Source organism: Theobroma cacao, chromosome 10 (assembly GCF_053813885.1).
Source record: "Theobroma cacao isolate CCN51 chromosome 10, ASM5381388v1, whole genome shotgun sequence".
Lineage (NCBI taxonomy): Eukaryota > Viridiplantae > Streptophyta > Magnoliopsida > Malvales > Malvaceae > Theobroma > Theobroma cacao.
In genome coordinates, this window is record NC_142648.1 from 5,058,462 (window position 1) to 5,070,442 (window position 11,981).

The 11,981-nt window shown below is 33.5% G+C and overlaps 2 protein-coding genes across 2 annotated transcripts; both read left to right on the forward strand.

The window, feature by feature from the left end:
- Positions 1-964: 964 nt before the first annotated feature.
- SCPL49 (SERINE CARBOXYPEPTIDASE-LIKE 49) lies at positions 965-5,564 on the forward strand. Its single transcript, XM_007009941.3, has 9 exons — positions 965-1,421; positions 2,740-2,908; positions 3,097-3,216; positions 3,373-3,516; positions 3,631-3,781; positions 4,007-4,095; positions 4,642-4,900; positions 5,008-5,141; positions 5,236-5,564. The coding sequence occupies exons 1-9, from the start codon at positions 1,087-1,089 to the stop codon at positions 5,359-5,361; spliced, it is 1,527 nt and encodes a 508-aa protein (XP_007010003.3). The 5' UTR covers positions 965-1,086; the 3' UTR covers positions 5,362-5,564.
- A 4,657-nt stretch (positions 5,565-10,221) lies between these two features.
- On the forward strand, positions 10,222-11,517 carry LOC108663595 (dehydration-responsive element-binding protein 2C-like). Its single transcript, XM_088802534.1, has 4 exons — positions 10,222-10,645; positions 10,889-11,117; positions 11,215-11,285; positions 11,462-11,517. Exons 1-4 carry the CDS (start codon positions 10,222-10,224, stop codon positions 11,515-11,517), a joined length of 780 nt encoding a protein of 259 aa, XP_088658660.1.
- Positions 11,518-11,981: the final 464 nt, after the last annotated feature.

The window sequence follows — 11,981 nt, forward strand, 5'->3', positions numbered from 1 at the left end:
TATCAAATTTGAGTTCGAACTTAAAATAATTTCGAATTGAAAAATTCGATTGAATCGAAATGAGATTGATTTTTTTTATTTGATTATAACAGTTTTCGAAATGTTAGATTTTACAAGTTTATTTATTTTTATCAATTTTGTTTAATTTTTAATTATTTAAATTTTCAATTAAATTTGAATTAAATAAAAATAAAAATTATTTATTAATATATTTTGTAGTTTATACATTATTTAGTGAATATATATTGAATTTAAAATAGTGTTGAATTTACTTGAACATGTTTATATATATATATATATATATATATTATTTTTAAATTTATCAAATGTTATAAAAAATTTATTTCAGTTTGATCGATTTTTGATCAATTTGATTTAATTTTTACATAAAGTAAGTTTATTTTTAAAATTTTAATATTGAATTGATCGAATCAGCTGTTTGTATGCCCCAAAACTTCATTATAAACAAAATTTAATATGTGATTTAATTTTAATTTTATTTATTAATTAAGTACTCTATTGTAATAGTGTAAAAAATTGATAAACAACAAAATAGAAATGTAACATTAAACTCTTCTTCTCATGAAAAAGCTGTCCTATATTAAAAAATTTACACGTAAAAGTCATGTATGTTAGATATGAAATTGATAAATATCATAATATGGATATTAAATGGATCAAAATTTAGGATTAAATCTTTAAGTTAGGTATGGAAGTGAATACAATAGATTTTGAAAAGTAATATATTCAACCATCATTAATGAATCATCAAAAAATTTAAATAAATTAATTCACAAGAACAATAAACTAACTTAATCATGCATGATGATTTAACTTGATTAATAATTATTAAATTCATAATTAGTCTTTTACAAGTTTATGACAAATTTTTAATAAAAAAAATAGAGCAATTTATCTATTTAAACTAGCAAAAAAACAAAAAAAAAAATCTCACCTACATAGAGAAATAACAACTGACAACTACCATTCCCCACTAAATCAGACTGTCAGTTTCTTCCTCGCTCGCTATAAATATTCATTTCTCTCACGATCTCCTTTCCTTACTCTCAAAGAGAAAAAGAAAAGATGGCAAATCCGAAAATCTTATACCCGTTTTCTGTTTCCCTTCTCTTCCTCATTTCCATCTCCTCCGCGGCCGCTTCCTCCTTCTTAGACGAGCGGCGACTCGGAGGATCAAGTTTCCCCTCGATACATGCGAAGAAGTTGATAAGGGAGTTGAATTTGTTTCCTAAGGAGGAAGTCAACGTCGTTGATGGAGGCCAGGTTTCCTTACCGGAGGATTCGAGGTTGGTGGAGAAGCGGTTCAAGTTCCCGAATTTGGCGGTGCCTGGTGGGGTTTCCGTTGAGGATTTGGGTCATCATGCTGGTTATTACAAGCTAGCTAATTCTCATGATGCCAGGTAAATCGAAAATTTTGGATTTTTTTTTTAAATTGGGGGTATTAGGTGGGTCTTTTTTTCTTTTTTGTTTTTTTTTTGGAGTGAAGGTGTTTAATACTAAAAGCCTTTGAATGGTAATTATTTTTGTTTCTTAATTGGCGAATGAGATAATTACATGACTTTTTTACGCTTTTGGGTTTTTTTTTTTGTAGCTTTCTGGGGTTTTAATACTTAAAACCTCATGAATTGGAAAATGAGTTGATTATTCTGTGGGTTATTTTGCTGGTGATATTTTGGAATTTTGGATTAGGAATTGCGTTTTTCTAATCCTTTTTTTGGGAGGGTGGATTTTTTTTTTTTTTTGGGTTTGGGGTGGTTAATCTTGAAACTTAAGAGTTTTGGGGTGATATTTTGGATTTAATTTAATTTAATTCTTAAATTGAAGAATTTTATTACATATTTTTTGGGTAAGATTTTCGACTTTTAACTTTGGAATTGTTTTTGTTTTTTTTTTTTTTTGAAGGGAGGTTGGTGTGGGGTTTAACCTTAATTACCAAAAAGCCCATGAAATTGGACAATGAGGTGCTTATTATGTTTTTTAGGCAAAATTCTTGTGATTCATGGTTAAAGATTAAAATTGTTGCACCTTTTTAAAATTGTTAATGCATCAATGTGTCTTTGTTTTTTCCCTAAGGTATTTGGTGATTATTTGCGGCTTTAAGGGTTTAACCTCAAAACCGCTGAAATATAATTGGTTTCTCGGTGAAATTCTCTGGCTAAATGCTCTTGAAGCTTGGTAAAACCAAAACCCTCTAACTTTTTTAATAATTTTTTAAAAATGGTATCTTTCTAGATATAATAGGTTTATGTGGAACAACTAGAGTCAAACAGAAATGTCTGTGCTGGTTAATGTTTTAGTCAGTGTATTTGATTATCTTTGTTTGATGGAGTTTAATGGTTGCTGTAGGTGGTTGCTTTTTTACATTATCTCACAGTGTTTATTAATTTAAGCATCTTATTATCAATACGATGCCATGTTTTCCAGACCGTTGCAACTTTCTTGTGATGCTGCTAGATTAATTAAAGCTTAAAATTGTACAAGCATTCTTCATTTAATATACTATTATCAGCTTTTACAGTCGATGGCTTTTTTATTTCCATGTTTTCAATCATTTTTCTGAAACCAAGGAAAGAAAATTCTCAATTAACTACCTTTATGGTGGGTTAATGAAAATGTGTAAACTGCTTACTCGCTAGATCCCTCCCTTCCTTTTCACCCTTTAAATGCTACTTTATTTTCTTTTTCAATTTGGTTTGACGTTTAGCTGATTTTTTGCAGAATGTTCTATTTCTTCTTTGAATCACGAAATAGCAAAAAGGACCCTGTTGTAATCTGGTTGACTGGAGGGCCAGGGTGTAGTAGTGAATTGGCTTTGTTTTATGAAAATGGTCCTTTTACCATTGCTGAGAACATGTCTCTTATTTGGAATCAGTATGGTTGGGACATGGTACTTTTTTCTTCATATTCTTCCTTCTTTGGGATTTGATATTTGCCCCTATTAAGTATCACCGCAAACTTTGATTAATTTTTATCTTTCTGATATATTATGTGATATTAAATAGTTTTGACTTTGAGATGCTTCAATGGTTGATGGACTCTTTTTCTTCTTTCCCCTTTTTCGGTTTTATGTTGTAGGCATCAAACCTTCTGTATGTGGACCAACCCATTGGTACCGGCTTTAGTTATAGTTCTGATAGAAGGGACATTCGTCATAATGAAGATGAAGTTAGCAACGACCTATATGACTTCTTACAGGTTAGTTTGTTTATTTTTGCAAGGAGTTTGGCATAATTGTTTACTCCACTGAATTACTTGTTGTCAATACTATGAAAGGTGAATGAACATCACTCAATAGTTTGAGGAAAAATGAATAACGTTGTTGTTTTGATTGGGCTGTTTTTATTATGTTAGGCATTCTTTGCTGAACACCCTGAGTTTGAAAAGAATGACTTTTATATAACTGGAGAATCATATGCTGGGCACTACATTCCAGCTTTTGCTGCCCGAGTCCACCAAGGAAACAAAGCTAAAGATGGAATTCATATAAACCTAAAGGTATGTTACCAATTATGATGTCAAGCTTCTACATGTTATTTTAGTTATTTCTGAAAGTTACAACTTGTTTGGAATCAATTCTTTTGCTAACTTCAACTACAATGTGGTTAACAGGGATTTGCTATTGGTAATGGCCTGACTGACCCTGCAATCCAGTATAAAGCTTACACAGATTATGCTTTGGACATGGGGGTAATTAAGAAGTCTGACTACAATCGTATCAACAAGCTGGTTCCAGTTTGTGAAATGGCAATAAAGCTTTGTGGTAATGTTGCATCTGAGATGGTTCCCTCTTTTCTTATGATCATTCTCTACAGTTTTACTACCTCTTTGTTTTAAACTTCAAAGCCTGGATATATTAATTGATGCTTATTCGTTTCTTTTTGCATATTGTGTTATAACTTTTAAGATATATATCACAGAGTGAATTGGTGCCACTTATCTCCTCAACACTTTTTCTTCTTTTGGAAATAAAAAAAAAAAATTTCAGGCACTGATGGCACAATCTCTTGCATGGCTTCATATTTTGTCTGCAATGCCATATTCACTGGCATCATGGCACTTGCTGGCGATACAAATGTAAGAGATGTAATTTTGTTTTTATTTTATTTGGTGTCTTGTTCAAGGAGAGCCATGGCTTGTCATATTTTCTACTTTATTCTTTATTCAGTTGTTTGCTTTGCTTAGGTCGTGGCACATTAAAATTACCCTTTAATTCTTAAAAACATATTTGATGGATTATCTGTATGAATGGGTTGTTCTCATTCTTGTTCTGGTTGTAATATCCTGTAAACTATAATGTGCATCATTTCATGGCATAATCAAACAATCTTTTTGTGTGGAAAATCTGAAGAAGTGTTTTTGCTCAAGCAATGTAATTTGCCTGATGAGAAGAAGTAGTAGGGCCCGCAATTGATCTTCATGTCATATACTCTTTCTTTTTCTTTTTTTTTCAGAATTCTTTCTTTATGAGCAAAGGATATCTAGATATTTTTTGTTATTGTTGAATCACTCACCTATAACTACCTCTTCGCTCTGAATAAGCTGTTGATGAAAGTAATCTGTGTCCTGACCCCTTATGATTCTTTGAGTAAAATTTGACATGCACTAATGTGTTGTCTGCAGTACTACGACATTAGAACGAAATGTGAAGGGAGCCTTTGCTATGACTTCTCAAACATGGAGACATTTCTGAACCAGGAATCTGTTAGGGATGCCCTTGGAGTTGGGAGTATTGACTTTGTGTCCTGCAGTCCTACAGTGTATCAGGCCATGCTGGTTGACTGGATGAGGAATCTTGAAGTTGGCATTCCTGCTCTCCTTGAGGATGGTGTCAAGCTTCTTGTATATGCTGGAGAATATGATCTCATCTGCAACTGGCTTGGTAAGTATTTCATGAATTAGTGATAAAAATATTTTATATCAGATACATCTAGCTATTTACTTCGCCAATTTGTATGTGAATGTGGTCATGTAATTTTTCTTGAACAGGCAATTCGAGATGGGTCCATGCAATGGAATGGTCTGGTCAGAAGGAGTTTGTAGCATCTCCTGAGGTTCCTTTTGTCGTTGATGGCTCAGAAGCAGGAGTCTTGAAAACTCATGGACCTCTTGGTTTCCTAAAGGTCTTCTCTTTACCCAACCCTGCCTTTGTCTTTAATCTATTGATAGCTAATAATTTGCAGCTGATGTTGACATAACTGTGTGATGATCTTACAGGTTCACGATGCAGGTCACATGGTTCCTATGGACCAGCCAAAGGCAGCATTGGAGATGCTGAAGCGGTGGACTAAGGGTACATTATCTGAAGCTGCCGATTCAGAGAAATTGGTTGCTGAAATATGATTTCCATCATTGCACTGCTTGCATACAATTTAGTTGGCATTAGAATGGGAATAGCCGTATCGTAAAGCTCTGGGGTTTCTATGTATGCCTGTAAATAATTGCATGTTAATGCTAGTACAATGGTATCTTTGTTTTTTTGAAGATCACCTATTGAACTTATATGAATCAAGGACTTATAAAAATCTTCAAGCTGGCTTACTTAATTACTATACATGGTTATAGATACACATTGTTTAATGAAATTTTATTTGTCCAATTAATGAAGGAGATTAAAGTATATTTTGCACTGTTTCCCAGTATCAAACTATACAAGCAAAAACCAAAGCTTGTTCAGTTCGAAAAAAAAAAGAAGAAAGACCAAACCTAAAAAATTCAGAGTTTCTTTGTCTTAGAGGGAAAGAAACAAAACCCTGGTCAGAGAGAATCGAAGCAGGAACTTTGTTCATTTTTCTGGTTCTTTTGACATACGTACATGTGAGACAGTATAATCATGATTCATTCCTATATCAAAGTTGTTTGCATCCACACTAATCAAGATTCTAGGTACAAAGTTGAAGTAAGGCTACTATTTAAGACCATAACATTATTAAAAAGGCTTGCATACAATAAGAGGTCCACTATCAACAAAAAAAATTCTTAGTTTATCAACCAAACATTGTAGAGACTTGCTTGGATCATATTAAATATATGTATAAAAACAGCCGCAGCAAATTTTGATCAAAGAAAGCTACCTTGCTCAGTTCTGAACTCATTCCTAATTCTGCAACTTTATCTTGCATCAAAGAGTTATGAACTTTCTGGCAATTTAATTGAGCTAAAATGTCTTTCATATCCAATTCCAAGCAAGTATTTTCCTTCTCTAAAAACTGCAAAATATTATAAGATATTAAAGTTTTTTTATTAAATGATACCAACATTTGGATGCATACCAGATTCAAACAGAACAGGATAATAATTTGATTTTAGAAGAAATATGTTAGAAAAGCCTGGGAACCGAATTCTGGAACCAGTATTAACTATAATTAAAAAAAAAAGTATTAACTACAATCTAGTTGGCCTTAGAATGGGAATAAATGTAGTATAAACCTCTGGGGTTTCTGCATCGCACCAAAAAAAAAAAAAACATAGGGTATTTATGTATGCTTGCAATGTATGCTTGCAATATATGCATGTGGATGCAATAGAATCCTAGCACAATGATATCATAAAAACAAAAATAAAATACTTAGATCTCTTAAGTTTTAACCAAAATTCTACACGAGATTACTAGTTTTCGAAATAAACAATGAGACATAAAAATGCAAACATTGTTAATAGAAAATATGAAAAAATTAAAATATTCCTTTTTCTTTCTTTTTTTTCCTCTTAAACAATGTGGCCTGCTGGTGGTGCTCCCATTCACTAGCCAACCACCCCACGGCAGGTGCTCTGCTCCCCTAACTTGCTAGAAAATTCTTTTTGAAAAAAAATTTAAAATGAAAAAATATAATTTATATAATAGTAATTTTTAAAATTAATAAAAAGTAAAATTATCCTTTCAATATTATTACATCATCAAATTAACGAAAACCTTAACAGTTGATTAATAGCTGAATTTATGTATTTAGTAAAAAATATTTTTTTGAACGGACTGTACGTTTCAAAAATTAATAGACTAGCATAAAATTATAATTAAAACTTAAAAAGTTTAAGTATTTTATCCTAAAAAAAATCTTGACATTCCTGCAATTGCTTATCCAAATCATATTTGTCTCTCCCACAACTTCTGTTGTCCATCAATTTCTACTGCGAGATGGTCTACTTGACTCTGAAGCTTCCGATATAAACTTTCATAATCAAACTCTTCTTTAAGCTTTACCATATTTACAATTTTCATTGCCTGCAAAAAACAAGTTATTAGGCTGCCTCATCAACTCATCATTAAAAAGATAATATATAAAACAAGTGCAGTCTTTTCATCAACATTTATGGTTCAGGCATTTAGCTATAAAGCAAAATAGATACACTAAGATCCATGAATACAGACACATGCATGCATGCTAACATGGATGCACATATGTACATGCATACACATTAAATAGCAATGCTGGCCATTTCTAAATAAAGGATCCCATCTCAGATTTCATACACCCTAGCTTTCCATTTTGCTAAGGTTTAGTTATGCAGCATAAGCTTTGGTTGGCTCCAAAAATAGTAGGGAACTAATGCCTAACCAACAACTAAGTAGCAGAAAAGCTCAATTTGTTTTGCTTGTAGAATATTTCCACACTCAATTAGCTACTACAGGGAATCTTTCTCACACAAACCCTGCCATAGTTAATGAACATTCTTCTTGATCAGCTCAAAGGAGCAGGTAAAACCCTTGGAAGCTATATCCTTCTACAATTCAGTTAATGCATGACAATGACACACTCTAATTGTGATTAAGACATAGTGCAACAACTTCCTCCCACTACGGCAAGTTTATACCAGTTCTGTTGTATAAATCAATGTAGTGCTGCCTCCAATTTCAATTTAATGGACGAAAACAATATCCAGCAAAGGAAGCCTGCTCCATTTACATGCTGAGAGGAAATCCACAAAACCAGGAAAATTCAAAGACTGAAAGATGCAGAATTTATATATGTTGCATATATCAAAGTATAAGGAAGATGAAAATGCCATGGCAAAATAACAAAACAAAGAGAAAGGGAGAGAGGTTGGTCAAGAATTAAACAGAGAATATTGCATGCATTTGACAGGAGAATTCCTCAACTTTTATATAGCAATATTTTTCAAAGAAACTCACCCTCTGCCCAAACATTATTGTGCTAGTGGTCTCTGCATGATGTCGTGAAGATGGCCCAATTGTTATTGTAAGTGAAGTCCTTGCAGAGCCTATTCATTTGCAGATGAATCTCATAACAATATTAGAAAATAAAACCAACAAGCATATTCGGATAAACTGACTAATAATGCATATAGAATGCACTTACTGAACCTAAACGGAAGTGTCCTTTTGCTCCTACTTTCAGTTGTTTACCACTCAAAGAAACCGGAAATTTTTGAAACCAGTTATATAAAACTTTTAGTGTAGTAAGAAAACATACACACAGATAGAATACAAGAGACTATTAAAAAAAACACAAAAAAGTTAATGGCAAGATGGGTTTGAAGCTTGCATTTAATCAACTAATTATAAATTCTTATAAATATCAACCATAAAGAACATACCAGATTTGTCAAATCTTTCAAACCTTGCAAGATCCACAATCAGCAACTTGCTTTTCCTAACCACAAGGTAAATTGCTTTTTGTTTGCAATACCATATTCATGTTAAATTGCAATGCTTGCATGATAATTACACGTGTAAGCATGTCAATACAGTTTGCTTCGTTGTCCTGGTTGAACAATATGCTTAGCTGCCTTTTTCACATACCATTGCGAGTAGTCTTGCATGTCTTAAGGAAATTTTAAGCTTAACACTTGTTTTATAGTTGTTTACAAGTGCAATGTAAGTGTGCAAAGTTTATAAGGTTGTAATTAAGGAGAAAGATCATACTAACTAAATATAACCTTCTAATTAATTAACAATTCAACATAAAGATGGATATCAAATCATAATTTAACAGTAATTTTTACATTCTTCCCTCTGAAAAAAAGATAAAGAAAAGTACACAAATTCAAACCCTCCATCCCCTTAATTATCTTCAAAAGTAAATCACCATCATTTGCCTCATCCGCAGATATTAATTAATATTTAAATCTCTCTGGTGGGATTAGTTTGCTCTTTCGCTAACTTAAACTACAATGTGGTTACCTTTAAAAAAAAAAAAAACTACAATGTGGTTAGCAGGGATTTGCTATTGGTAATGGCCTGACTGACCCTGCAATCCAGTATAAAGCTTACATAGATTATGCTTTGGACATGGGGGTAATTAAGAAGTCTGACTACAATCCTATCAACAAGCTGGTTCCAGTTTGTGAAACGGCAATAAAGCTTTGCGGTAATGTTGAATCTGAAATGGTTTCCTCTTTTCCTTTGATCATTGCTCTACAGTTTTAACTCTTTGTTTCAAACTTCAAAGCCTGGATATATTAATTGATGCTTATTTTTTTTCTTTTGCCATTTTTGTGTTATAACTTATAAAATATATATCACAGATTGAATCGTTGCTACTTATCTCCTCGACACCTTTTCTTGTTTTATAATTTGCAGCTGGTGTTGATATACTATATATGGTTATGGATATACATTGTGTAATGAAATTTTAGTTGTCCAATTAATTAAGGAGATTAAAGTAATTTTTGGTGACGTGGCATCAATGGGAAGGTATAAAAGCGGGGCAGTTGATTTCCGTTAGAACACTTCCCGGTCTGGTCTCACACTTTACTTTCCTTATTAGTCTGTTTCCTGGAACCAAACCATACAAGCAAGAACCAAAGCGTGTTTTGTTAGAGAATAAAACAGAAGAAAAACCTGTTCAGAGAGAATTGAAGCTGGAAGTTTGTTCATTCTCTTGGTTCTTTTTACAGGTACGTTTTGTAGTTACATTTTTTATCTTGATTTTTTAGGATTGATTTTATTTTTCAGTTAAGTTTTTGTTTAGGGTTTCGGATCTTAAGAAAGTGTCGATTATAATTTTTCTTTTCTTACTTCTTTACCTAGAAAATAGAAAGAAATACCTGATGGTCATTTTTCTTTGTTTCTGTTGATCACTGGTATTTACGTCCATAGTGACAATTTGTTTCTTGAATTGAACTGCAGATTGTTGGGGTCTGAAGCAGTTTAAATCACTCAATTTTTAACGGCTAATTGTTATTTCAAGAGGGTTTCAAATACCAGAGCTTCTATTTACTACATTGGATCACGATTGCAAGATGGATCAAAATCTTAAGGTGGCTTCAACTCTGTCTTCGGATTCTTGTAGAAAAAGGAAGAGACGTGATGGTTTATCAGTTGCTGACACTCTCAAGCTCTGGAGTCAAAGCAAGGATGCCAAACAATCGTGTAAAGCTCCTGCCAAGGGCTCCAAAAAGGGGTGTATGAAAGGGAAAGGAGGACCTCAGAATCAAAGCAGTAACTACCGAGGTGTTAGGCAGAGGACTTGGGGTAAATGGGTGGCTGAAATTCGAGCACCCAATGGAGGGAAGAGAATATGGCTTGGTACTTTTCCTACTGCTTGTGAAGCTGCTTTAGCTTATGACGAAGCTGCCAGGACGATGTATGGGGAGAATGCCATACTAAATATGCCTCATATTTCGGGTTCTGACTCAGTTGCAACTACTTCACACGCGTTTTCGGAGGCAACTACTTGTGCTGCTTCTAACTCCATGACTGTGCCGAGTAACTATGAAATTTGTGGAAGAGATGTGGACCGTGAAGGTGAACCAAGTAGGATGAATGTTGAGTATACTGTGGATTCTGAAACTGCCTGGACGATGGATGGTGAAAATGCGATGCTGAATATGCCTCATGTTTCAGATTTTGACTCAGTTACAATTACTTCACCCGTGTTTTTGGAGGCAACTACTTGTACTGCTTCTAACTCCATGACTGGGTCGAGTAACTCTGAAATTTGTGGAAGAGATGTGGATGGTGAAGGTGAACCAAGTAAGATGAATGTTGAATATACCGTGGATTCTGAAGCTGCGACGACAAGTCAAGATGTCAAAACTGATGCAAAATCAGAAGAGCACACAGATGATAGCTGGCTAACTAATGGTTTGGATTACGCAAAAAATATTGCAATCGATTTTGGAGAGACTGCTGACTGGTTTGAGGATTATTGTTTTAATGTACCTGAATTTTTTGATTAAAATGTAATAGAAGAAAAAGAATTGTTTAGTTGTAATTTACCTTCTGAAATGAAGCAAGAAGTTTACACATCAAGAAGTTTCGGATTCTGTTTTTGCTTTTGCTCTTGGCTTTAATGTTAAGCAAGGTGCTTTGTTTTCGTTGTATGACTTGTTGTGTGAAGAGAACTGAGCATCGGTTAGGTTGATGATCTATTGTTGGGATGTTTGTTTTGGTCTTTGTTTTGTACTTGCTTTGAATCTCGGGCTGTATTAATTATGAAGTAAGTTTTGCTTGTTGAGTGTGAGTGGTCTCTTGCGATAGGAGCTGCTGTGTTATGGGTTAGTGCTGTGTCGAAGGTGTTGTTTGAGTCTGCTTGAATGTAGGAATATGTTACAACATGGCTCTCACTTGTTCTACTATCTAGTATGTTGGAACTGCTATGAAATGAATTTGGTACAGGGCTTATGAGTCAATTCAAGCTGAGTGGTTTGCTATGAAAGCTAAGTTACAATATTTTAATTTTTAAAGTTCAACATATGCACAAAAGGTCAATAATTTGTCTTACCCAGTGAGGTGGTGCATATCCAGCTTTTAACCTGATATAGTCTGCAATTCCTTCTATTAATCCTCCAAGAGTTTGGCCATTCCCATTCCACTGCTCAACATGATCCGCCTCATGAACTATTATTCCTGTAAATTCTCTCTTCACATCTCCTGAGTAGTTTCCCATATAGTTTACGAAACTTATTAAAGTTCTGTAAGGCAAATTAAAGGTCACATCAGGAAACTGATGAATAGAGAACATGGGACAATTTTATTACATACATACATGTGAGACAGC

What these genes read in the sequence shown, in the direction of transcription:
- SCPL49 (XM_007009941.3), top strand. Translation starts at nt 1,087, where the DNA reads ATGGCAAATCCGAAAATCTTATACCCGTTTTCTGTTTCCCTTCTCTTC. An exon ending in ACCTATATGACTTCTTACAG is followed by an intron (nt 3,217 to 3,372) that starts GTTAGTTTGTTT and finishes TTATTATGTTAG; the next exon opens with GCATTCTTTGCTGAACACCC. An exon ending in TCTCATCTGCAACTGGCTTG is followed by an intron (nt 4,901 to 5,007) that starts GTAAGTATTTCA and finishes TTTCTTGAACAG; the next exon opens with GCAATTCGAGATGGGTCCAT.
- LOC108663595 (XM_088802534.1), top strand. Translation starts at nt 10,222, where the DNA reads ATGGATCAAAATCTTAAGGTGGCTTCAACTCTGTCTTCGGATTCTTGT. An exon ending in TTTGGAGAGACTGCTGACTG is followed by an intron (nt 11,118 to 11,214) that starts GTTTGAGGATTA and finishes TCTGAAATGAAG; the next exon opens with CAAGAAGTTTACACATCAAG. An exon ending in TGGCTTTAATGTTAAGCAAG is followed by an intron (nt 11,286 to 11,461) that starts GTGCTTTGTTTT and finishes CTCTTGCGATAG; the next exon opens with GAGCTGCTGTGTTATGGGTT.